This window comes from Apostichopus japonicus, chromosome 21, assembly GCF_037975245.1.
Source record: "Apostichopus japonicus isolate 1M-3 chromosome 21, ASM3797524v1, whole genome shotgun sequence".
Lineage (NCBI taxonomy): Eukaryota > Metazoa > Echinodermata > Holothuroidea > Aspidochirotida > Stichopodidae > Apostichopus > Apostichopus japonicus.
This window is the reverse complement of record NC_092581.1, coordinates 6,104,134-6,129,834: the sequence shown is the minus strand read 5'-3', so window position 1 is coordinate 6,129,834 and position 25,701 is coordinate 6,104,134. Positions and strand designations below refer to the sequence as shown.

Genomic DNA, 25,701 nt, shown 5'->3' with positions numbered 1-25,701 from the left:
TTAAATGAAATTGAATTCCACTTAAGTGGAATACATTTCACTTAAGTGGAATTCCATTTCACTTAAGTAGAATGTATTCCACTTAAGTGAAATGTATTCGACTTAAGTCTAATTGCGAGGTAAATGTTAAAACGGCTTGTCATAAGGGCGCGTGTGGAAATTTAATGTCCCTACATCCTTTTCTTGTAACGGCTTATTTTTTGTTCCTTTCAGACCCGTCAACAATAACCAAGCGGCATCTGAACTGTAGCAGTATTTATGGAGTGATATACGGAACATAGAACAACATGGCGAAACGCAGATGAAAGTGTCATCGCAGAAGTAGGAGCAGTATACAATTTGCGCATACACATTTCCTTTGCAAAGCAGTGAAGGAGCCGCACGGGCTCTCTTAGAGCACACGTCAGAGAAAAACACCTTCTAAGGGACAGACTCACATCCCGAATAGCTGCAAAATTATAATTTTAAGATATTGTCCTCTGATATCAAAATATGGTTCACCAAATCTTTTAATGTTGATGTGGTGTGATGTGGTGTGGTGCGGTCTATGAATGACATGAAACACCCTCAAGGGGCTGACTCACATCCTGAATAGCTGCAAACAGATATTGTTAAGATACTGTCCTCTGATATCAACAAACTCTTTTAATTAAATTTTGATAAATTGTAGACCGTAGGCCTAAACGATGATGTCCGCCAATTCAACTGATATTTTGTACTTGTTTTTGTTACAACTCAACTCAGTCCGTAGTGAGTAGCCATAGCAACGAACAATAACACCAAATCCAATATGTTTCTTTGATCTGTCCTCCTATCGTCTGCTTTATTTGCCCTATACCCTCTCCGATTATAGACATACATAGGATGTTAGGCCTATCCACAACCTTTCAGATTTCAAGAGGCTACCACTCTAGGTGTACTGCAGTGGTGTGGTACTGTGACAGCGATATAAACGGCGAAGGTAATTCAAACCATACTTTCATATAAGGGATTTTCTGATAGAACTGCGGCCAGTTGAAGGGTACCGTAGTAAAGGGTATACACCCTCAGTCATTGTATGGTCCACTTGTAATTTGCTGTGATTGAGTGCAATCGTTGCAAATAAAGAAATATGAATTTACTTATTATCTTCACTTCATATTACTATTGTCTGGTCCATTAAAATGTGTTGGTTATAGCTATAAGCTTGTTCAACAGATATGGTCAAACAAACGCAAACTGGTCAACAGAGCAGTAGGAAATGTTTCGTTGAGGGTCATTTGCTATTTGATATTTACGAGCAAAATGATACCAAGTAAGTTGACCCGGGGACCTCGATTTAACCAAACTTATCCCAATTCTGAGCTGCGATCACTCATTTCATGTAATTTAATTTCAGCAACTAAATCAACTATATCGGTAAAAAATCTACTTAATTTCCGCTACATTGTATAGTAGCATACACATATATTCCCCGGGTTAACATAATGACTGGTCATATCTCATGGTTGTAACTAAAATGTCTTTCACAAGAAAAACGTGGTAATCATATATATGTGCATATATGAAAATGTTTTTGTGCGGTATATAACAGACCTTGAACTTTATCGCCGGCATAACAAATACGTCAATTGTAAGCAAGGGATGGCTGTTCAACCACAGACGGAATAAAATCAAAATATGTACTGAATTTGAAAAGATTTAAACAATTCTGCTATTGCCAAATGGCGAATATTTTTATGGTTACGCAACGGTGCAAATAAATATGAAATATTAGTACCAAAAGTGTGGCGGTCACGAAAATTGGCGGCCACGAAAAGTGGCGGGTATATTTGACGATGCCATCCCTGTTCCATTATTAGAAATATAGGTAACAAGAACATCCCTTCCCCTTCCTAAATCTCATCCCTCAAGAAGACAATAACAATTTCAATTGTTACCAAAAAAAAACATTATTCACCGATATCGCTGTAAACCACCGAAATGTCTTTCTTATTCCAGAATTTTAAGACACCGCTGTTGGAAATAATCGTCTCGAACAGATAGTGGTCATTTTCATATTAAAGGGGTATTAAAGGTGAGAAATTATTAGACAAGTAAGTTGGAATATCAAACTAAAGAAGGGAAGGGGAGAGGAGAAGGCGGTTAGGTCAACTTTCGATCTGAGAAGTCGATATAGAGATATTTCGTGTACAGTGTTGTTTGCGACCCCCCCCCCCCCACTTATCCACGCAACCACCCCACCTCCACGGAAACCCTTACACCGAGCAAGGTTAGTTCAAATGGAGACTGCAATTCCCTCCTTCCATTCATCCCGTTTTCGACGAATAAAAAGGACAAAGACGTTGTTTTATTACTTAATTTAATTACTGTACTTAGAGAAAGAAAGACAATGTGTAATTTATAAAAAAAAAAAAAAAAAGGGGGAGCAGCGAACCCCATGAATATTAAGTCACTATTGCAAATGATCGAAAGTATTTTCTTGGCAAGCGGCCAACCATGTTATGCAGTGTGCCTTGATCAGTTCTTATTGATCCCCAACAACGTCTCTTCGGATCAAGTCCCAAGAAAATCTGCAGAATGGATCAATTTGTTCTTCACTGGAGGAAAACATAGTTCACTTCTAATAATAGGATTGGAAGTTTTATGAATAGAAACTCTAGTCAATTGTCTAAAAGGTTCGCTCCTGGGTCGGTGACAGAAAAGACGTTCTCTTAACAACTTATCAGATGTTACTAAGAGCAGCGTGTGTCTGGATCAGCTGCTCTAAGTCCTCAATAACTACTCGTCTGTTCGGATCGGGATCCAATAAACGCTGTAGAATAGTTTTGGCTCCAATGGGTATGTTGCAATGCCATTTTAGAGGCTTCTTTTGTGCTTTCTTCAGAGAAGAGAAAGGTAGCCGTCCAAAGATCATGTAATAATACATTACACCCACAGACCAGACAGTAGACTTGACCAAGTCGCACGATCCAGCGTTACGTCGTTCGGGAGCCATGTTCCATACCTTTGTACCGCCAGCTGATGTTACGATACACTGACCATTGACGAGCTTCTTGGCTAGACCACAATCGATGGCTTTTAGCTGGTCTTGAGCACACATCAACAAGTTACTGGGTTTCAGGTCTCCATGTAACCAGCCACATTGATGAATAGCCAACACCATCGATACGAGCTGTTTGAGGAAGGAGAAGGCCACAACTGGAAGAATAGGCTTATGTTGCCTCAAATATGTATCGAACGAGATGCATCCCATTGGTTTCTCCATCACAAAGAAGAACACATCATCGCTGCCCAGGGAGACTTCACCGAAGCCGAGAAGATCCACAACACTGGTCACAGATTCTAGTGCGATAAGGGCTGCTGCCTCTACAGGTATCTGATCATTCTGACCTGGGAGATTGGTCCACGAATAAATATCATCGCATAAGGTAAGCTTGATGGCAACCTCCTGTAAAGACATCATAAGAGAAGGCTAATTAAGTAATATTGAAAATATGAGCTAATTTTCAAATAATATCAATGTTATAAAGAAAAAACACCGTTAAAAATATCGAGCCAACACCAATATCAAAACTACATATGGAATTAAATGCCCAACTGCACATTACGTTAAGTTTGACTTTAAGGACCCAAATTTAGATAGATTTCTTAGAAAATCTATTATTTACCTGACCGGAGTTGTTCAGAGGTCTTCCGTTGTAGACCAAACCAAAACCACCTCTACCAAGCTGATCATTAAGAAGCTCGTAACCGGATCTTCGCACTTCTGCCTTGACCATGGCCATGTTGTCACGTGGTACTGACACCTGTCGACTGGAACCAGAAGTGGAACCAGTACTGCTTCTGCCACCGCTAGCCCGACTGCCATTATTGTGAGTACTGGCACCGTTTCCAGTATTCCCACCTCCGTAACCAACAGCACCGCCGCTGTTACTAGTATTACTACCGCTGCTACCATAACTGGTGCTTCCTCCACTGCTAGTTGACGTACTCTTACGAGTCCTCTGTGGAGACAAAGAGGCTTGGTTAACAGAAAGCAGTGGTTGTAGAATGCAACTTTCACAAAAAGAGGTGTTGTAATTTGACTGGGAGAATTATTAATTACTTTGTAAGACATTTACTTTCAGTTTGATTTGTCAATTTCGAGGTTCTACAATTTCTGATGAAAGTTGTAGACATATTTTTTTAATGTTTTCTTTCATCAACCTTTGTTTGATTTATTTTCCATTCTTTTGTAAACCACCAAGTATACGCCTTTGTTATTATTTTCGACATTAAATCAGAACGAAGTAATAACTGATGAGCTATTATAATAAACAAACCTTTCTTTTCTTGTCATTTTGTCCGTTAGGAACGGCCCTTGGTCCTCGGCAACGACAGAAACGAAGTTCTTGTTTAAGTTTGAGATTTTGATCTTCAACCTCCTTGTAGCTCCTGTATAAAAAGTTAAAATGTTACAATGCTGATACATTGGCTTTCTATAAGCTGAGATTTCAAATTTGTAAAGAAGAAGCTCATGGCGTTCCATGCATATTGAATTAGCGCTACAGATGATCAAGAGTAGTTTTGAGTCCTCCAGTCTGCAAATATAGCCAAGTTTATAAACTTATGGGGTGAAATCAGTTCAGCTTTTCAGTTAAATATTTTTCTATTCGCTGCTCATGAGGGTGCAGATTGATAATATTTACGAGTAAATTGAAATGGTAGAGTACTCCATGTTCACATTTCCTTCTCACAGCGAATAGCCTCTCTCCCACCCAAGTAGCTACCTCTTAACCTTATGTCTTGACTTACTTCAGCAAAGAGCTGACATCCATGGCCAGTGTATCAAACACTGAGTCTATCTCTCTTCCAACATGACGGTTTCTTGAATCCTTACAGAAGCCAAGTAAACCTGAAAACATAAAACGGTGTCGAATAAAAATTAAATTAAATAACACTATTCGTAGTGTGCTTTAGTCTAGGCTCTCCTACCCCATCGTCCCATTAAATGTAAGTCGGAACCAAGTTATTTAACAAAAGCACGTATCTTTTAAGTAACTGTTTCGTTAATAATAAATATTGAAATCGTTAATAGCTCATCAAACTTCCATACATCACTTTTGAAGGACCTAATTACAAGCATTTAAGGAACATTTCCCTTGATGACATCACAGTTTACCCACTGTGTTGCATTTGCTGGGGTGACAATATATATACTTATGATAGGCCTCATGATTGATTGATCCGTGGTTGTCACCCAGTAGCTATAGCGTGGAATTATCATCCATGCTGCTGCATGTTACATCTACTGTGGGTTTTCATATTATTACAGTAATATGCCTAAAAACATCCTTAAAGAAACAACTGGTCCTTAATATAAAATATAAACTACAAAATGATTATCTTTTGACAGTTTCACATTAAAATGGAATGGGATGGGGATGGGGGGAGATTGTAACCCACACATTTTTTTCTTAAGGTTTAACCCAAACGCTGATAATATCTGTATTTACATGTTAAAACTATGTACATGGAGTACACATTGCTGAATTACTTACCAGCCAAGCGAAGCAAATCAAAAGTAAGTTTTTGATTCATTCTGATGTTTTTGATAAAATCACGAAGATTTCTTGAAGCTTTCGAAAGTACGTATATAACGCTTGTATAGCAAAATACATATGTCGTATATATGTTTTACTGTTTCATTGTTGTCACCTTAGATGTGAACTACCACTACTTCGTCACAATAGGTACAAAAACAAGGGGCGCGCGCGTATACAACGGGTGAGTACATATATATAGTTTAGTACTGGCTACATTGCGTGAGCTTTTTGCTTGATGTCGCGTCTTGTGGCTTTCGTTGTATAGCGCGCGCGCAAAATAGCTCTCATACATGATGCGCGCGCGGCTCAAAGAAGTTATCAAATACATTATTACGGCGCTATAAACCACATAAACACGCCCTTTGATGAAGATGAAATTAAACAAGCAGTCTCATCCTTAAAAAATAATAAAACCCCAGGTTGTGTCAAGGTCACAGCCGAACATCTCAAATATGCCCCATGCTCACACAAACACATAGCAAATATCTTAAATAGTATAGCCGAATCAGGAGATTTCCCAACTGAAATTAAACAAGGAATCCTAACTCCTATCCAAAAACCGGAGGATTCGTCCGTCAATTGATGAGCATATCCTCCCCATTACCCAAACTGCCTACACTTCAGGACGCATGCACAGCTGAACTTAAAGTGTTATCAGAAAAAGCTATAACATCCATAGGTTACACTATAAATCTATTGATGCTAGATATGAGCAAGGCGTGGCGACACAATTCAAAGAGGATCCTTGCTAACTGACCTAGAGCAGGTTCTGGACAACGACGAACTTCACCTGATAACACTGCTAATCGATAACGTCTCATACACAGTCAAACTAGAGGTCAAACTCGGACTTCCTTTTAACACTAACATTGGTTCACCACAAGGAGATAGTGCAAGCGCACTATTTTTTATAACTTATCTAGCCAACTCTTTGAAATCAGATGATAATGATATCGATGCAGTTATCCTGCCATCTCAGTTAGTTGATGATGATTACAGCACAACCACCACTAATTCTTTTTTCACAGTAGACCAACAATACGCTGATGATATCTCTTGGGCATCAACTGGTCAGCATATACTGCAAGATATCGAAAAACGAGTCTCTGAGAAACTGGCAGGAAGGAATCTGAAAATCAATTGCACAAAAACTAAGAAATTTTCAATCACAAGAAAAGGAAATGACAGTTGGAAGAAGTGTAAATATGTTGGAAGCTTGCTGGGGACCGAAGACGATATTAACCGAAGAATTGGTATAACCAACGGAGCTTTCAACACACTGTCAAGCATTTTCAAAAGCAAAAACATTAGCCGGAACATTAAGCTTAGGATTTTTGAGGCTTTATTAAAGAGTATTTTTGTACAATTGCGAACTGTGGGGCACAACGAAGGATCTTGATCGCGAATTTGACACTTTTCAAAGGAGACTACTTCGTAATATTCTCAACATTAGATGGACCAATAACAATTGGTTATCAAACGATGAGCTCTACAGTGAAACCAACCAAACACCTTGGTCAACCATAGTCGCACATAGAAGATTGAGATTTTTCGGTCATGTGGCAAGACTTCCGGAGGACGCTCCAGCAAAGGTTGCTTTAAGACAGGGTTGTCCAACCTCTTGCAGAGGAGGGCCACATGGAATGATTATGATGAAGGAGGGGCCGCATGAACCCTACGCTCGATTTTTCGATTTTTTGCCCGAAGCCCAAGGCAACAAAATGTGAGCACTGCGCGCGGAGCGCACTGATTTATTTTCCTTCCTGATAAAACAGATGAATAAAGTTCAGCCGCCCCCTCTCCTCCGCTGAGAGAGTGTCACACAAACTGACCTGTATGCAGTTTTTTGGACCCACAAGGTTCGAATGATTGATTATATAGCTTCAAATTGTTATCAATAAATCTGCTCACTAAAATTTCGCACCGTAGATCATCTCTGGCGGGCCGGACGCAACCCTGCGGCGGGCCGGACTGTGGCCCGCGGGCCGTAGGTTTGACAACCCTGCTTTAAGAGAAGCACTGAAACATACTGCTAAACCAGTAGGAAGGCCCGTGCATGACTACCTTGCTTGGAAAAAATAAAGTCCCAATTTAAGGACGTTACTATTAATAATTTCGAGGAAGCAATAAACCTTGCGCAAGATCGTGAAACGTGGCGGAGGTTAATAACTGAGCATGTCGGATAGACGAGACTCAACTTACTACTACTTACTACTATAAACCACATGAGGTAAAGATGTTGTATGTCGCTGGACGTATAGGATGTCTGACTCTTCTCCGTACCCACAATTAAGAACGGACGCCAGCACAAACGCGTGCCTACGTATGTGTTTGTTGTTCGTAGCAGTGCGCAGGCGCTATAGCAAATCTACGCTCATCTTATCTGCTATGCCGGATTAAACCATTGATCTAAAATACCATAGTAAAGAAGTGATGTATATACTAGTATATAGACCAGTGCACCACCGAAGGCGTTAGGTGCATGCCACCTGTATATTTTATTACCCGTGGTTGTTTTTTCGAGATCGACGAGACTTAAAGCTTGCCACACATTGCCCAACTGATCACAACCCCCCGACTCAATCGACCGTCCTTACGTGTATGGCAAGCCGTCTATGGCAAGCCATATCCGTGGAGACTCACAGAGAGTCGGACAGTGTGCGTTTGTGTAAGACTGATCCAGATGTTGACTGTTTTAAGCTGCGTTTACGTCCAATTTTATGCTTTATTTATAATTACATATGCCTCCGGCTGCACTATTTTATTAATTTATTAACAGATTATACGGGTGTGGGATTTTGAGTGATTATACCTGAGATTTTGTTGTTGTCCAATGTTAAGTTGTTGTTGTCGTTATTTTCTTATTCTGTTATTCTTCTAAATGATATTGCCGTCTGCAAATAACTTTTTGTCGCGAGTCGCTAATTTCGTTACTTTGCTAAAATTCATTGAATTGTCAACCTAAATTTTCAAAAACGGCATAACATCTCAGAGACGAAAGTTGTCTGCAACAATAATAAAGGACAATACAACAGAAGAAGTAAAAGACCGCAAATGCTGGCAACGGAATGAATTCTAACAAAAGTAACGAAATCAATAAACAGCTTAAAAAGTCTATCAAAATCCAAACAGGGTAGGTTACACGGGATGCTTTTCTTTACTTATTTGAAACTTTTGAAAAGAATGGAAAGAATTTTTGATAACATTGTCTCTTATTATTTATTTTCAAATCTGTATCCCTGCTAAATCAAAGTCTTTGCCATACTGGTATACATGTTTTACTATAAATAAAAAAAAGGTTACATTTGTGACCTCAATTTATGTAACAGAAAGAAAAAAATCGAATATTTAGCTGAAAATGTACGAATTGTCTAGAAAAAGTTCGCGAATCCAATATACAGAAATTTTTGATATTGAAAGAACCAATGAATTTTACAAATACCAATATTCAAATATGCAACAGTTTCATTTAAAACTTAGAACTGAAACTTTGAGAAATTAAGAGACTTCACATTCAGGATCAAATGGACTGATAGAATATTGATAGAATTTTAATCATCCTAACTAATTTGTGAAGTACATGCCGCGGTTATGAAGATCATACTCATAAGAAAACGCTAGATTTAGTCCCTATGGCAAGCTTTGATACATTTATTTATGGTAGATATCCTTATGTACTTACGCGATAACTGCTTGCATGAAAAATGTGCATTCATATCGTTGATAAATGATCCACAATATTATCATGATTATTAACTTTTAATGAAAGATGCACAAAAAAAAACAGAAAAAAAACAGTCTTACACAAACAAAGTCAGCGAAGAACATACACATCTAACCAGTGACAGTGAATAACCTGTCTTGATTACATAGACGCATCCATCATGGCAACCTCCTTACCAACCATACTACTACTTTAATATTTGCAAAAGGAAAAAAAAAATGTCAAATTTGAATATGATCATTCTCTTACTTGTTACTTTTTTCTAACACCCAGCCTTTGTGTACCAATGGCATTATCAAGTTTGATGACAAAATCACCCTGCTTTAAAGGGATGGTGTATTCACACATATTATATCAAACATCATTATCACCAATTATCAATTTCCCTTTGCATATGTGTATGTTGCATGGCATAGCACTGACAAGGGAAGGGAAACAAACTATGCAGTCACAGGCTAGCAGTACTCCCTAATGACAGACATCTCAGAACAGAACAGACATCTCAGAAAAATGGAAACATAATTGAAACTCCTAAGTAGCAGTGATAGACCCTAAGATAACGGGGATTGGTCATGGAAGAACCACTCATTGTCCTTTATTTGTACATGCTATGATCATAAGTCTCAATAATTAATGAGCAGTTCGGTGATTAACACTAAACAATGATTTATCTGCCACTGTTACTAATTATAACTAGAAAAGAAAAATAAGTTACAAGTGCATTTACAAAATATCAACTTTTGAATCTTAATAGCACTTTAAGATATAGATTATTATTCAGAGCACCTACAAAGGAAAGAAAATTAATATTCAGGCACCAAACTAGTCAGTAATATTTCTCTCTACGTTGAGCATGTTAAAGATGGAACATATGGCATAAATGATAAGTTTGTTAGCTATAAAATAGTTTTTGGCTGAATGTGATTTACAAGCAGATTAAACTAAATAGTTGCAACCAAACAATAGTTACAATAATCTATATAAGTAACACTCTCTTACAATACTATAATTACTAAACATTCCCTGGTGTACAGTATTACAAATGCAACATTCTGCAGTGTCCAGGTTTGGTTACGTCAATTTCAGCAAATTTTTACAATTTAGCCTATTTAAGGTACTGTATATGTGGGATTAAAACATTAACAGTATTGTAACCCAAACTCAAACAGCTCATTACTATGACGATTTCTCCGTCACACACACACACCTCGGCCCCTTTATGGGAACAATGGTATGGTTCTCCAGAGCAGAAAGTTTCATGACAGTGTAATAGTGAAATATATGTCTATTACAAACATAGTCAGAATGTTTGTTCAGCTATATGTAACTAATATTCGATGATACTGCACTAATACATAGCTCAGTGGGTGAGTTAAACATGTATAAACCAAACAAACTAATATCTAATGTGTCTCAAACCCTTTAGCATCACAACAGCCAAGGCAAAAGAAAATGAATATAATTTACTTGAAACTGTACATAAATCTCTTTTTCACAAAGAGTGTCAAACTAATACTTTGGTTTAATATCCTCCAAGGTTTGTTACTCAGCAAGGTGTGCATTATTAATACTATATGATTTCTGTATAACATAACATATATATTTTACATCAGACCTCTTCTTTGAATACATAAAAACATTAAGCACAAAGATACAACACAGTGTCAAGGTACAACTTTTAATACTTTTGTTAAGTCTTTGCTCATAAATACAATCATCAAATATACTTAGTTATGTACATGATCGATAAAACGAAATGGTCCTCTTTTCTACAGAATAAATTCTTCGATATCATCGTCAATGTCATCGTTTGCTCCAGCAGTGATGGGTTTAGCTGCGAAAGGGCTTTTCTGTTGCGAGTAAGGAGTCGTTGCAAATAACGTATTTTGTTTATTGTTCGCATTGAAGGTCGCCCTCCCTTGAGACGGCCGTGAATTTGTCTCCCATGGCAACCCTGCACTGTCTGCCACTGGCTTGGCTTTTGTTGATGTTGAGAAGATGTTTTCACCCCCGAAGGAGCTCCTTACATTTCTATCATTCGAGTCAAGGCTGTTTGAGTCGACAGAACTAGGTTTCACTGCTTGCTTTTCCTGATTTACATCTTTTGGTTTACTAAAAGAAGGAGCGTAGCTTCCGAACGTAATCTCGTCGACATCGATATCTTCCTTGGATGTTCGTCTGCCGTTGGTCGTAGTGAAGTTAGACTGGTTTTTACGGCTGCTCCTGGGGGACAGATTGACCTCAGGGTGTGATGGTCTTCCATGATGTAAATTTTCGACAGGTTCACTGAATTTGTAATCTTTCTGTGATTTTCCAGAACTGGATCTTTCGTTTGATTCTGAATTATCAATGCCCTTCATCTTTTGCAGCAGAAGTTCTTTCTTCTTCTGGTAGTCATCGTTCTGAGTTGTTGAGGCCTTCCTTTTATTTTCTCCGATGTCATCTTTCCAACTAGAATTGAACACGACATTATCTGAAAATAGAAGAGAAATGTGAAAAGACGTGAAAAAACAATTGATTATTAATTCCATAATTAGCAGTAAGACATGTCATTTAAAGGATTGGTTCAGGTGTATAAGATGTTTTTCTTGTATAAAAGAGCTCAAAAAGACAAACAGAACAGTGAAGAAACTACCAAGATAGCATGTTCTGTTAAGGAGATATCACGCTTTAAAGATTTCAAAAATTTCTTTGAAAACGACTGGTGTAGAAAGACTAACTGTGAGGGTGTGATGTCACATCCTCACTTCCTTAACATGTGTGAATATATTTCATTAAAAATTCATTACAATTTTTTTCACAAATCTTAACAAATTCAATAAAAATTCTTCAGATAGTAAATCCCAAACACTTCCCCTGACAAATATGAGATCTCCTGACATATCTTTTGATTGTAAGTCATAAAATTCTCACAAAATATTTTGAGAAAATAACAAAGATTTTTCAGAAATGTGAGGATGTGACATCACAGCTAGTCTGATTTGAGCACTTTCTGCACGGTCCAATAGAACTTCAAACTTGAATATCTACTTAACAGAAAAAGATATTTGAACAGTTTCTTCACCATTGTGTTTCTTTTATTGTCCTCTTTCATATGAGATAAACATGTATGGCACCTGAACTAATCCTTTCATGCAATCTTTTCATCAAAAACTTACTCTTCATTTAAATTCTACATTCTTAATTCAAGAGACATTTTGTTCATTTCCAGTGATAGAAGAGAAAAGATAAAATACTGTAGATGCTGTCAATTACACAATCTCAGAGTTCTGAAGCAATGCATTGCAACACTAGAAGGACCAGTCCACATCTTCAGGTAACATTCACTGTGCCAAATTCACAGGTATACAGTTAAAGACAAATATCAACCACACGTAGGGGAAGAACAGGCTAGGCTTTTCAATAGTATGCCTGCCACCCCCCACTTCCATCTGCAATGAAGTACTGAAATATTGATTCATGGTACACAAAGAATTTCTTGCTCTCCTAGAGGGGTGGGGGGGCTGCCTGGCCAGTCTCAGTGGTAATAGCTTGCTGTGTACATATCAAACACTGTTCCATAGCAAATGTTAACTTTATCCACGTTTGTCTGTAGGTGTTTATAACAAGTTTAATCTGCCAATAAACAACTCTTCTCTGCACTTACTACCACAAATTACCACTTTAAGCATGTTAAGTTGACATACACAAGTTTACATCAACTCGGGCCTGCTACATTACTAGTCAACACTTTTCAGAGTGACTACTTTTGACCTCAACTGACCTTTTGCCAAAACTGGTATAAAGCTGGTACTCAATCTTGTGCACCTACGATATGTATCTTCCATCAATGAGATCCATCAATACTAAACTACCTCAGTCAATTTTTCTAAACAGGTTTTCATAATTTGGCCACTGATGACCACCAATTATGAAAACCAGCTAGAACTGATTAAGAGATAACTACACACAAGGTATGAAGTTCACACAAGCAGGACATGGTGAGTTATCATGTTAACCAGCCAATGCATCAAAAATATAAACACACATGCAAATTAATACAACACACATTTTATTCCTGATCCCTGATTAAGTAGTATTTCTCTGCTAGTTAACCTAATGTTCTAGCAAATGCAGAATTGAATTTTACCTTTCTTCTCATTTTTGTCAGATTTGCCAGAATTTGAATACTTGTGAAGGTCTCTGACACTGTTAACAACACCTGTTGGTTGCTTTGTTGATTGAGAAGGACTCTGTTTGGGATTTGAAGGACCAAAGAATGGAAAGTCTTCTTCTTCTTCTTCTTCTTTCTCTATTCGCTTCTTTGGACTTTCTGCAATGTAAGGATAACATGAGACACATTACACTATACTTCCAGAGACAGGTGGCTGGTAGCAAGCAGCTCTGATAAGTTTGTAAAACTGATCTGATGCTGACATCCCCATAATTGTCCCTTCAATAGTGAATACATGCAATCGGTAACCTAACAACAGAATGGTGTTATTCTACTTTATACTGGACTCTATGTAAAATACACCACTTCATACAGCTTCATACAGGAATTCATGTAGAATTTGTAGCAGTTATCAGTTTGTTAGATTTAGACACCTACTGTACTGGCTATAATTACTAAGACCTACACAATAAGCTACTTGACCCATACACAAGTCAAGCATAAGAGCATTGTGAGATCATCATACATTGCCCTTCTTGAGATCATTGATTTCAAGCTAGTAATATGAAAAGATACTTTTGCATTTTTTCCTTTTTGTCACCTACCTAAACAACAGTATAAACAGATAAGAAGATTTCTTTATTTCAGTTAATAAGACATTAAATTCTAAAATATTTATTTAATTTACTTTAAGTTGAAGTAAATTAGAGAATCAGCTTCATCCAGGAATAATGAATATATGGCATCTCAACTGGTAATCAGCATAGTGTGGTCTTATAGTCAGCTGAGTGCGGTCTTATAGTCAGCTGAGTGCGGTCTTATAGTCAGCAGTCTGCGATCTTATAGTCAGCAGTGTGCGGTCTTACAGTCAGCAGTGTGCGGTTTTATAGTCAGCTGAGTGCGGTCTTATAGTCAGCAGGGTGCGGTTTTTATAGTCAGCAGGGTGCGGTTTTTATAGTCAGCAGTGTGCGGTCTTATAGTCAGCATGGTGCGGTCTTACAGTCGGCAGTGTGTGGTCTTACAGTCAGCAGTGTGCGGTCTTATAGTCAACAAGGTGCAATCTTATAGTCAGCAGTGTGCAGTCTTACAGTCAGCAGTGTGCGGTCTTACAGTCAGCAGTGTGCGGCCTTGTAGTCAGCAGTGTGCGGTCTTTACAGTCAGCAGTGTGTGGTCTTACAGTCAGCAGTGTGCGGTCTTATAGTCAGCAGTGTGCGGTCTTTACAGTCAGCAGTGTGCGGTCTTATAGTCAGCAGTGTGCGGTCTTATAGTCAGCAGTGTGTGGTCTTATAGTCAGCAGTGTGTGGTCTTACAGTCAGCAGTGTGCGGTTTTATAGTCAGCAGTGTGCGGTCTTATAGTCAGCAGTGTACGGTCTTATCAAATATAACCGACCACAGGAAGGTAAAGTTTGTATGTGACCTAAATGTACAACAGTCATTAAGAGAAAATAGTTATTGTATGTGATGATCAGTCGTTTGACCAGCTTCAGAAAATATAAGATGCAAAATAGTTCAAGTTTAGTTAGGCTGCCTTCGTATCAGGGCAGTGTACAGTCGGCTTTTGTTTGTTCACTTTTCAGATTTCATGAAAGAATCAGTTTGATGGAATTCTTAATTGGTCAAAGGGTAGTTAATGCTGTCTGTCTGAGAGATATTCAGCCATAACTATATCAGCAATACAGATCTGACTTTAAAAATACCAAACACAAACAAAAGATAAAATAGACTGAATTAATTGAATACATTAGCAGGTCATGCTCACCTTTGATCTGCTGGTCGTTCTTCTTTTCAACATCTTTTTTATTCTAAAATTTCAAAAGAAAAGACATATGATAATGATCAGAGAAAATGTAAAGGTTAATAATTGATTACAACATAAAATCTAGAGTAATTCTGGGAGAATCAGTTATGTTTGCATTTTGCAAGCTTGTGTTGAGGGAGCATGACCAACATGCTCAATGCTTAACCCATTACACAAGTGTACAGTATCTAACCTTGCTACAGTGATTGCTGCAGTATTCTACAAACATCCATCTTGTGACACAAGTATACAAAAAACTGATGATATAAGTCCTACCTGCAACATTCTATTAAATGTTACTCTGGTTACTCTTAACCAGGACAGAGATACAGGCAGACCTTAATAAAATCAATCAATTCACATCTAGCCTACCACCTGTATGACAACAGCCACAAAACACAAAGGTTTATCACACAACTGCTACAATCAGAGCTGTTAAATTTCATAGAATGGAGATATTTCAATCAGACATCAGGAATGAGAGAATTAAAAAATGAAATAAATCAAGTGGAAATTGTAGTCAAAGGCTTAAAGAGGCTTACCTTATTTCTTTGACAAGATAGTTTGCACTGGGATTATGTTCCTGTTTCAAATAACAGTACTGGGTATAATCTCTCTCTTAACTTCAAATTGTCATACAATTGAATTATCAGTATTCACTGTTTATATTTGAACCTACCTCTGAATCCCCTTTGTTTCCAAAGAGCCAAGTGGGTTTGTAGGCCCCATTGTCAGAGTTTGTGTTACCAAATACCTAGATAGCAAGAAAATAATATCACTCATGATTATGCAGAATAAAACTGAGAAATTAGAAGGATTAATAACTTCCAATTCCTCATTTCAGGAGTTTGTTATTTTGCTACTATAAACACCATCAGAAGCAACAGGTGACACAACAGAGAGAATTGAAATAGTCTTGTAAACTCAAAACTCAAGTACTTTCAAAAATATGATGAATGTTTGAGGAACTGACACTGCTCTATGCTGCGCCAAGCAGTCAGTACAGCACATAAGAGCAATGTTACAATTGTTTCCTCCAATTGATAAATCTACAGTATTCATTTAAGCTTTCACAACTTCAGGTCATTTTCTCCAGTGCTCATCAGCTGGATATAAAGTTACTTAGCCTCTATGACATTTAGAAATCTCAGAAGGTGACAGTCTTTTTGACAAATAGAAGTACTTTAATGAAAGTGGTCTCACTTGTTTAAGGTATATAATATATATAAACAGACATTTCACAAACATTTAGTTCTACAATTTGAATGCACATATATCAGCAGTTGTAGCAACAGGAAAATTAAAGAGAAACATTTATCAGCAGCTGCAGCAACAGGAGAATTTAAAAGACAAGCCAGACATTCTCCATATGAATTGTCCAGGATTATCTTTTCTATTTATTATGAATATCGTGATACCTTTCCCGTCTTATCTTCCTTCTCCGATGTCGAGATTGGTTTTGCAGTTGGTTTCTTCGTTTCCAAATTCTGCACATCAGCATCCAACATCCTGAGTATCTTCAAATGTTCATCTTCTTTCTCCGCCTCCACTGTTTTCTCTTCTACGTCCACCTTTTTCTCCTCTCTTTCAAATGTCTTTTGCTTCTTAGGTGGTTCCATCAGTTTTTGCTCTTCTTTGATCACCTCGGGAGATTTTCTCTCTTCCTCTGTGTGAGATATTTCAAAACTTTCTGACTTTGAAGGAATTGGCATAGACTTTTCTTCCTGCATGACTGTTTCTGGTTCTGTGGTGACATCTTCTGTTTTCTCATTCTGTCTAACATCCCTCTCCCTAAATGAACTAGTCCTGTTGACTTTGTGTCTTGGGGAAGGTTTAACATCCGACCGTGGAGAAACAGAATTGTGAAGATCTTCCACAGAAACTGATTTTGAGATTGAAAGATGCCTTTGATTACCGTCACTTATAGCTTGTAATCTTGATGGATTCTTGGAAATTCTATGGCTGTAGATATTTTGAACATCCAACTCCTTCTCTTTCTCCTATAAAACAAAATAAAATAAGCAAATAATGATATATTAAAACATTTCAACAACAACCTTTCCATAAAAAAACAGACCGAATGCAATAACATCCATAAAAGCAGCACTTCCATGCCTTTGCTCCATGGAATCTCAATATTCCCTTGAGCAATATCAGACTTTTGTAACACAGCCAAAAAACCTTGAATGTTAACAAGAAAAATGATCAATATTTCAGTTATAGAATAGAAAGTAGTATTATCAAAAACAACACTGAAGCAGTTTGTCAGCAAATATCCCCAAGTACAGGTTCACACAACGCTACATTAGCACTGTGCAGTGTAAAAAATCGGCAGGTACCTGTTTCTATTAGATTCATGCGTTGTCAGTAATATGCTTGTTCTGCAGTGCAACATTCAGCCCTAGCAATGTTTGATCATTGCGTATAATCGCAAATCCGTAAATTATTTGTCATTTCTTCAAACACTTTTACAATTACTTCATTACTGGCCTAGCTCACATTTATAGGATGTCTGATCAAGTGTGTCGATTGCGGTGTAGTTTAATTTCAATGTGCAACATATTTGTTTGCCGTCGCGCTTTAGCCTAGGGTAGAACTTTGAACATCCTTCTACAGACAACTCTTGAATACTAATCATCTCACTGCATGAAGGTGTTTTATCTATTCATTGTTTGCACGTTTGCTTTATCAGTGATAGTAGTTGTGGTGGCCAAATAGATTCATTCAAAAGTTTTCGATTTACTATGAACATTTTAAGAAACGTCGAAGGTTTTAAGAAACGTTATAGACTGAAAGTTGTTCGCAGGTTTGTTTGGTAGATGTTTTAACATGATTAAGACACCACACCTTAAGGCACAAACAAATTTCTGCAATGTAAAAATGACAGTGATGACGTCATAACTGTAACCGAGTAATCGCAGTATGCGCGAGAAGAGCTAAGCGATTAATCAACTACAAAAGAAAGAGTGGATTATCAGCACTAACACTTACCTTAAGCCTAAGTCTTAACCTGTCCCTTTCCATTTCTGCATCCCTCAATCTATTCTTGATGTCCAGTTCTTTTACCCTCCATTGGTGCTCGGCCCTTCGATGATTTTTCTTCATATTCTCTGTGTACTTCTCAAGATCCTACAGTAAGAAGGAGGATGAAAACAATATAAAAACAGTAACAACAAGCAAAACAACTCACATTGATCTGGTAGAATGTTAATCATGACTAAACCTACCATTTTGCTTAACCAATTTAAATCTTATCATAGTATTGATATTTTTTTTTAACTTTCTGTCTTATTTAACATTAACTCTAATATTACTGTTCATAAATGCAGGAAGAGCACAATAAATTTCTTGCTAATACAGTTTGGGTGGGAAAAACATTAAATTGCAAACAGAGATGTTTAGACAACACCATTCTAATACATGTCACCCATTGGAGAATATAATTTTAAACCCTGTAAAGTTCAGTAGTAGCGCAGAATTGAAGTTACTAGTATACATACCATCAACTTCCTATTCTTCTCCACCAATTCTTCATCTGCTTGATCTGCTCTTCGTCTCAACTGGTCCCGTTCTTTCAGTCCTTTGTCAGCTGCTAATTCTTGCAGTCTCTTCAGTTCATCCCTTGTCTTCAGTAGCTGCTCGTGCTGCTCTTTGGACCTCCGTTCTTTATCTTTGTCCTTCTGTTGATACTTTCTTATCCTTCGGTTCAGACTATCCAACTCTGCACTGTGTTTCTTTAGCAGTTGAGGGAGATCTGCTTCGTCATCCTGAAACTTTGTGAGGGCTCTCTCCTGCCTCCGTTGAACCTGTTTCAAGAGTCTGTTTTCGCTCAAGGTATCATCATATTTGAGCTTGAGTTCCTCCAACTCATTTCTAAGTCTATTAATTGTGTGACCTTTAGCAGAAAGCATTCTTTGTGTGATTTCATTGTTTGTTCGTGGAGACTGCTGCACACTGGCAAGGCTCATGGTTCGACTTGAGCTATTGCCAACAGACTTGGTACCGGTTCCTTTCCTCACCCCTTAACAGAAATGACAAGATAAATGTTGATGGTTAACAAAAGCACAATCACTTTTGGTACTTTACCAGCCTTATAGTCAGTCTACAAAAGTAAAGTGTACAGAAGCATGTATTTATGTCTCATGAAGCCAATTTTACTTGCTATTAGAGTGGAGGTGTGCATTAGATCTCTGGTTATAAGTGATTAGCTCAAATGTCAAGTTTTTGTCAATCAACAATACGGATTACCCAATATTGGCAGCAAACCTTGCAGATACCAATTATAGACCAATATTACAAGTATCAGCTGATACCAATAGAGCTCGTACCTATACTCTTTTACACACTGATCAGTAGTTAATCCTCATGCAAATGATGAACCTCTTTCCTGTTATGGATAAGTTGGTTGGAGGCAGATGATTAACGTTGAGTGTTGATTATACATGCAATCATTCACCAAGACACTCCAAGCTACCAGATATATGTAGCAGAGGCAAGAAACATCTGCCTCAAAGAACCAGGAATCAATCTAAAAGTTGAACTTCTGATGCCCTTGATCCTAATGCTGCATAATTAAGACATATTCCTGCATTGACGTACATGTGTTACAAACTAAATTATTTAGGCGCTTCAAAGGTTCAAACATTTTTCATTTTATGTTTGACATGCAATCAAATTTCTATGGGTCCTATATCTTCAAAATGGCACTAATCCTAAAGATCAGATATCGATTAATCTACACACCTGGTTTTCTCTTTGTTGTTGAGCGACCAACATTTGTAGAGGCACTGCTGTAGGATTTAGTTGATTTCTGGGGTGTTCTGCTGCTTGCCGTTTTCTTGCGACGTCTCGAAGCCGGAGTTGCCTGTCTTGTGTCCTGTCCTGAGTTCTCTGAATCGAATGAATCTGAATACTGATATGAATTGGACGGTGACCGAGACTGCCGAGAGTAAACTGTATATGAACGGGCAGACTGCTCCCGTACAGACATTTTGTCGTCACCAGTGTTGTTTGAAAAGTGTCCTGAAGTTGAGCTGGATGAACGGTTAAGGTTTGTGTCCTTAGACTCAGGGTTTAACTTTGAGAGGGTCTTATCCTGACTGAAATTTTCCCCATCTGAGTCGAAAAAGGAATCACTTTCAAGCTTGGCCGTCATACTTTATTAATATACCTGCTCAAACTTGAATGCCGTCTTCTCGACTGTTCAAAGACCTCATATTTCTGTAAAGAAGGCAAAATATGAACAAGTGTGAGAATACTTACATTTTATTGACTGTGTATCAGAAGCTGTGTGCCCATTTTCATAACAGCTAAAATGTTGTTGTAACAACAGGCCAATGTAGGACGGTATACAGTAACTTCTCAATGCTAAGACAACGAACATTGTTTTAAGGTCAGAGGTAATGCTGATACACGTACAGAAGATCCTTGGGTTTTCTCTGTGTTTGCAATTCTCATTCAACTACATGGTAACACCATCATTGTAATTGGATTCCGCTAGGATGAGATAGATTTATACTCCCTAACCTCTGGCTTGCGCTAAAGGTTACGGTATGGCCTAAGATAGTAAATGGGTGAAGTAATTCAAGAATATGCCACAGAATACAAAATTGGGACTGTTAGCCTATGTTTTAAATTTGCATCAAAATGGCACCACAGTTGACATAAAAACATGGTAACTACTAAGTACTGTGTCTGTCAGTGCTGCTACTGTGTATTCATGGTTAATGTTAAATTTGTGATAGTAAGGGTATTCCAGTCTTAAAGGATTGCAATGATGACAATCTCGCTGATTTTGCTCAGTGGTTTAATTCTATCCTTCAGCTATATGATTTCATTGATGGTTTGACTAGATTCCGCCAGAAATAGAAAGAGTAATACTTGTAAGTTGTAGTGCTTGAAGTGAATAAAAAGTTTCAGAAATTTATGTGTGGGTTGAAGTTAAATACTGTAGCATGGTGGGCTCATAATTGATGCACTTAAGGATTTGATCAATGATATCTATGAAGGAAACATCCAAATCACTCAACAGTATGTGTTTTTCATATGTGTAGTTCCTCAGAAATGTTATGATCTCAAAATATTTAAGGTTCTGTGCTTATGCACCGTACAATTGAGCAGAATTTGACCACAAAATGTCTGCCGTGTCAAGTTCTTTCATACACCTAAATTGACACATTCGTCGATAAGCTAACTGTAGTGTAGGCCTTAGTATACATCCATTGACTTTCGATGCTGTTTGTTATGCTCTGAGCCTCTAAGCTCAGACAGGTCAGGTCCCAGAGAGAAGTGTTATCATATTGAAGTAATGTTGGTTATTTTGTAGATTAAACATTGCGATTAAAAAAGTGGTTACAATTTTACTTACGAACACTACATGTGCAACTACAGACCGAGTCTAACTGTGCATCATCATGTATTACACAGTACGCAAAGTTAGGGAACACACAAAGTTATACCTCACTACCATATTATTAGGTCAAGCCTCAATGTCTGGGTTAATAACATTAGCCTATGCCAATGAAAATCACACAATGTGATTTTTGAAAGAGGGAAGTGTAAAAAATACAACAACAAAGAGTACACTTCTGAATAGCCTAAGCCTTTGCCTATTAGGTTTGCAGTTACACAACGAGACTAGCTTCATAAGGAATTAAACTAGCAGTAGGGCTAACTTTACTTTACAGTCACCAACTTAGCTTAGGCTACATTATTTCGATTACGCTGCAGACTTAATAATTTGTATGCTACAGTAAGCGCAACGTTAATTTCAGTCAGACTAGCCTCACTGTTACTAGTGTTACTGTTAGGCCTAAGCCTCAGTTAAATTTTCGACTAACGTTATTATCCAAGTCTCAAATACTGCTAATATTAACTTGTTTCGATCAATATCAACACTTCATTTCCGATCTGTGAAAACAAGCAACATTCGTGCGTCTTTATAATAGCAGTCTCTTTCTAAAATAGTATTTATTCGTGAAAAATTATCTAACCCCGCTGTTCGAAGAGTCTGGCAGATTACGGATAGTGTGGAATTCGAGTACATAGGCTCGATTGTAAAGGTATCAATGCTCTCGCACAATGCAGTGATTTGCTTGTTTACTACCATGGAGATTGGAATGTTATCTAGCGAGATAATACTACGGAAATGCGTACCGGCCAGTTTATCTTCAAGCATTAGAACTATGTTCTCCTTCAAAGTTGGTTTAAGTTCTTCAACAAGGGTATTTAACATACCCAAAGTTCATAAAGATCACAATTCATTCTAATAGACCGAAAATATACATACATTTTGTTTAAAAGTCAATTTTTACTCATTAACATAGATTAATGTACTGTAGCATCTACTGTACTATTTTTTCACCTTTCGCCGTTCAGTACCGATTTATTTTGTCAAATGTCATCATTATCAGCAACTTGCTGCAAAAGGATAAATATATTACTACATTTCACCAATTCCACAATTTGCGACAAATTGATGAGTTACGCTGGCATCAGAAGTCATTTTAACGGCACATTGCCGTGTCCATAGCAAATGGTTAATTACGTAATTCGCATCAGAATGTCATCAATTCCACACTTTGCAGCAACATGCAGAAAAGAAATAAATAGATGGAGTGTATATTTTGTTTTCTGATGGCTGTTAGGACAGTACACACACACACACGCACACACACACACACACACACACACATATATATATATATATATATATATATATATATATATATATATACGTAAAGTATTCACAGTGATAGAGGCAGTGGCGTAGGAAGGTACTTTTGAGTGGGGGGGGGGGGGGCTGAAGACTTATGGCCGGCCTGCAATTTGGTGCAATATAGCACACTTCAACACCGACTCCATTTTGTAAACTTAATTTTGTATTTTCACCTGGCCTTAGATGCAATTTGGTGCTCCAAATGAGATTTTTTTCTCATTTGAAAATGAAAAAGGGGTTTTCTGACTTGCGAAGCGGGGGGGGGGGGCGGAATGATACTTCCGCCCCTCCACATTTTTCACTGGGGGGCTGGCGCCCCCCAGCCCCCCCGGTTCCTACGCCCTTGGATAGAGGGATATGATAGAGACAAACATGAAAGCATTAAGCCTTGGTCATAATCATTTGAGTGATTAAATAGATATATATTCATACCTAGGTAAGGTGTTTGCTGTACATAGGGTGTGACATGGCAGTTGGAAAGGTGTAAGTTTGGGAGGTAGAAGAGGGATGGCCAGACCAATGTCATATAGAAAAGGTAATATAGGATATACTAAATAAGAAAAAATAATACACATGTGTAACATCTCACCTTTCCTCAACAACCGCCATCTCATCTCCTACTTACTGACCCGGGGGTTGATAAAGAATCAACGAGTAGAGGATACGCAATGCAGATCATGACCAGAGGATTCATAAACTTGTAGCTATGAGTATAGGGTACGCAGAGCGGATCCCGGAAGTGATGGTTGATTAAGAGTGGTTCCCAGAGGAGAGAACGCAATGCGGATCATGACTAGGGGGTTGATTAACTTGTAGCTACGAGTACAGGGTACGCAATGTGGTTCAGTAATATGGGGTTGAATACATGGGTGGCGATCCTGGGGGGGGAGGTGGATATATCCTCCCATGAAAATGGGTGGAGGGGATGTAATACACCATATCCCCCACCAGATGCCAGGGATAAGAATTTTTTCATGCCTACATTTATGCATCATCGTGAATGTACGGCTCTTTTTTAGCTTCATTTCTCGCCTACCATAAACGCAGTGCGATCTTTTCAAATAAAGCGTCTTTATAAAGCAAGAATAGTTGACTGTAGGCTTCATTGTCCCTATAACAACAAAATGTATTATTGCGCCAACGGTATTGATATAGTACATATATGCACCCTCATAGTATTCATATAGGCCCTATAGTAGGCCTACACACGTACATGTTCCCTTGAACAGCTGAGAATCTCATGTTACCAGGGTAATGCTTAATACACGTTTCACCTGGATGCCCTAGCAATCGGTACCTAGGAATGTAACTATGTGTAATTGTGTATTGCATGTGTATAGGCCTATAATAGCCTGCATGAGGCCATTTTCTTTATCGAATAATATAAAAGAGCTCTCGAACATTCTAACGTAGCGCCTGAAACAAGATTGACAGCGGCAATTTTCCCAAAATAACACCCGAAATTAAAAAAAAAAGTATTTTGGATCCTGATTATGAGATATTTCGGACATGATATCCCTATGCCGCTTGGAAACCTCGGGAAGTGCCGTTTCCGGCCATCTAGAGGGTTTGTAATTCCCAAAATTTTCTTGTACGCTTCGCGCCAACTCATGGCGGCGCTACGCTTAGATAGTCAACAAGGTCATATCCCCCCCCCCCCACTCGGAAGTACGGATCGCTGCCCATGATTGAATAACTTGTAGCTACGAGTATTGGGTACGCAATGTGGATCAGTAATATAGGGGGTTGATTAACTTGTAGCTAGCTACGAGAATTTGGTTCGCAATGCGGGTCATGACTAGGGGTTGATTAAATTGTAGCTACGAGTACAGGGTACGCAATGTGGATCATGACCATAGGGGATTGACTAACTTATAGCTACGAGTGTTGGTAGTTGTTTACAACATACTGGACTTGCTCCTTTACTCATACGAAAAAGACGATTTATGCCAAGAATTCGAAGAATAAAACGATACTGGAAATAACGTTTGTTGGTTTCTCTGCATGAAGTAAAGGGAATGCGACCAACTGTGTGTGCCATTGTGACTGACTTAACTGAAAACTTTCGTTCCACTTTGTAACAGCATCTGGATCAGAAGCAAATGACTGGATTAACTGTTTATATTCAATGACTGGATAACTATAGCAAATCTTGCAGATTATATACTGCATCATTACCTATGTCCTCCATATTAACTATATTCAATTTCTTTTTCAAGACTCTCGAAATAGCGAAAATGAGGCCATAAAAATTGGGTAAATCCTTATAGAACACCATCTTCATACATATGGTTATTACATACAATTTTATTGCTTATCCTTATCAGGGAATTATTCCTAACTATTTTCATTTTTCAAATCGGTCTACTGGATTCCTGAACGAATACTTTGTCCAGGCTGCACAAACCCCTTTATGTAAAGATTTCCAACTTTAATGTCCTTAACCTGGATGTTGCCATGAAATATCAAATGCTTTCCGTAATTGTTTAAGTGGAACTAAAATTTGGGCCCACCCGGCCAGATATTGCGCCCGAAATTTTTAGGGGCCCAGATGTCCCAAAAATTTAGGCCTACATGTACCAGCTATTAACCAACAAATGTGTATCAATTTTGGCTATAATCCGACTTGAAAGGGGAAGTTTACGATGAAACCAGACTATTAAATGTGATACTTATAGGCAATGCCTCTTCCAAACTAATATACCCTATTATATTGGATTTAACCGAAACGACTCACAAATA

General features: G+C 38.0%; 3 protein-coding genes across 5 annotated transcripts in view; 1 reads left to right on the top strand and 2 right to left on the bottom strand.

The window, feature by feature from the left end:
* Positions 1 to 1,120, top strand: part of LOC139962870 (organic cation transporter protein-like) — a 31,706-nt gene extending 30,586 nt beyond the window's left edge. For both annotated transcript variants that reach the window (XM_071963257.1, XM_071963258.1), the window contains one exon: positions 214 to 1,120. In XM_071963257.1, coding sequence (XP_071819358.1) covers positions 214 to 250 — 37 coding nt within the window. In that variant the 3' untranslated portion in view covers positions 251 to 1,120. The remainder of the gene's footprint in view (positions 1 to 213) is intronic.
* Positions 691 to 8,399, bottom strand: LOC139962872 (serine/threonine-protein kinase pim-2-like). The gene is made up of 5 exons (XM_071963259.1): positions 5,523 to 8,399; positions 4,777 to 4,876; positions 4,305 to 4,416; positions 3,651 to 3,986; positions 691 to 3,430 (listed from the first exon to the last, which is right to left on the bottom strand). Exons 1-5 carry the CDS (start codon positions 5,560 to 5,562, stop codon positions 2,705 to 2,707), a joined length of 1,314 nt encoding a protein of 437 aa, XP_071819360.1. The 5' UTR covers positions 5,563 to 8,399; the 3' UTR covers positions 691 to 2,704.
* Positions 8,400 to 10,955: 2,556 nt separating this feature from the next.
* LOC139962865 (uncharacterized) lies at positions 10,956 to 22,328 on the bottom strand. 2 transcript variants are annotated; one of them, XM_071963252.1, is made up of 9 exons: positions 22,235 to 22,328; positions 19,986 to 20,462; positions 18,743 to 19,263; positions 18,234 to 18,371; positions 16,661 to 17,242; positions 15,922 to 15,996; positions 15,204 to 15,246; positions 13,421 to 13,603; positions 10,956 to 11,764 (listed from the first exon to the last, which is right to left on the bottom strand). In XM_071963252.1, exons 2-9 carry the CDS (start codon positions 20,395 to 20,397, stop codon positions 11,061 to 11,063), a joined length of 2,658 nt encoding a protein of 885 aa, XP_071819353.1. In that variant the 5' UTR covers positions 20,398 to 20,462; positions 22,235 to 22,328; the 3' UTR covers positions 10,956 to 11,060. The 2 variants fall into 2 exon arrangements, with proteins under 2 accessions (XP_071819353.1, XP_071819354.1); XM_071963253.1 differs by having other exon boundaries at positions 22,082 to 22,308.
* Between the last annotated feature and the right edge of the window lie 3,373 nt (positions 22,329 to 25,701).

Bases quoted from the DNA above. Each gene is read 5' to 3' on its own strand.
- LOC139962872 (XM_071963259.1), bottom strand. From the start codon at position 5,562: ATGAATCAAAAACTTACTTTTGATTTGCTTCGCTTGGCTG. The intron at 4,417-4,776 runs GTAAGTCAAGAC...CTTTTTATACAG, and splicing joins GATGTCAGCTCTTTGCTGAA to GAGCTACAAGGAGGTTGAAG. The intron at 3,987-4,304 runs GTTTGTTTATTA...TTGTCTCCACAG, and splicing joins AAAATGACAAGAAAAGAAAG to AGGACTCGTAAGAGTACGTC.
- LOC139962865 (XM_071963252.1), bottom strand. From the start codon at position 20,397: ATGACGGCCAAGCTTGAAAGTGATTCCTTTTTCGACTCAGATGGGGAA. The intron at 19,264-19,985 runs GTGTGTAGATTA...ATTTCTGTTAAG, and splicing joins AACAACAAAGAGAAAACCAG to GGGTGAGGAAAGGAACCGGT. The intron at 11,765-13,420 runs GTAAAATTCAAT...TTCTATTTTCAG, and splicing joins TGACAAAAATGAGAAGAAAG to ATAATGTCGTGTTCAATTCT.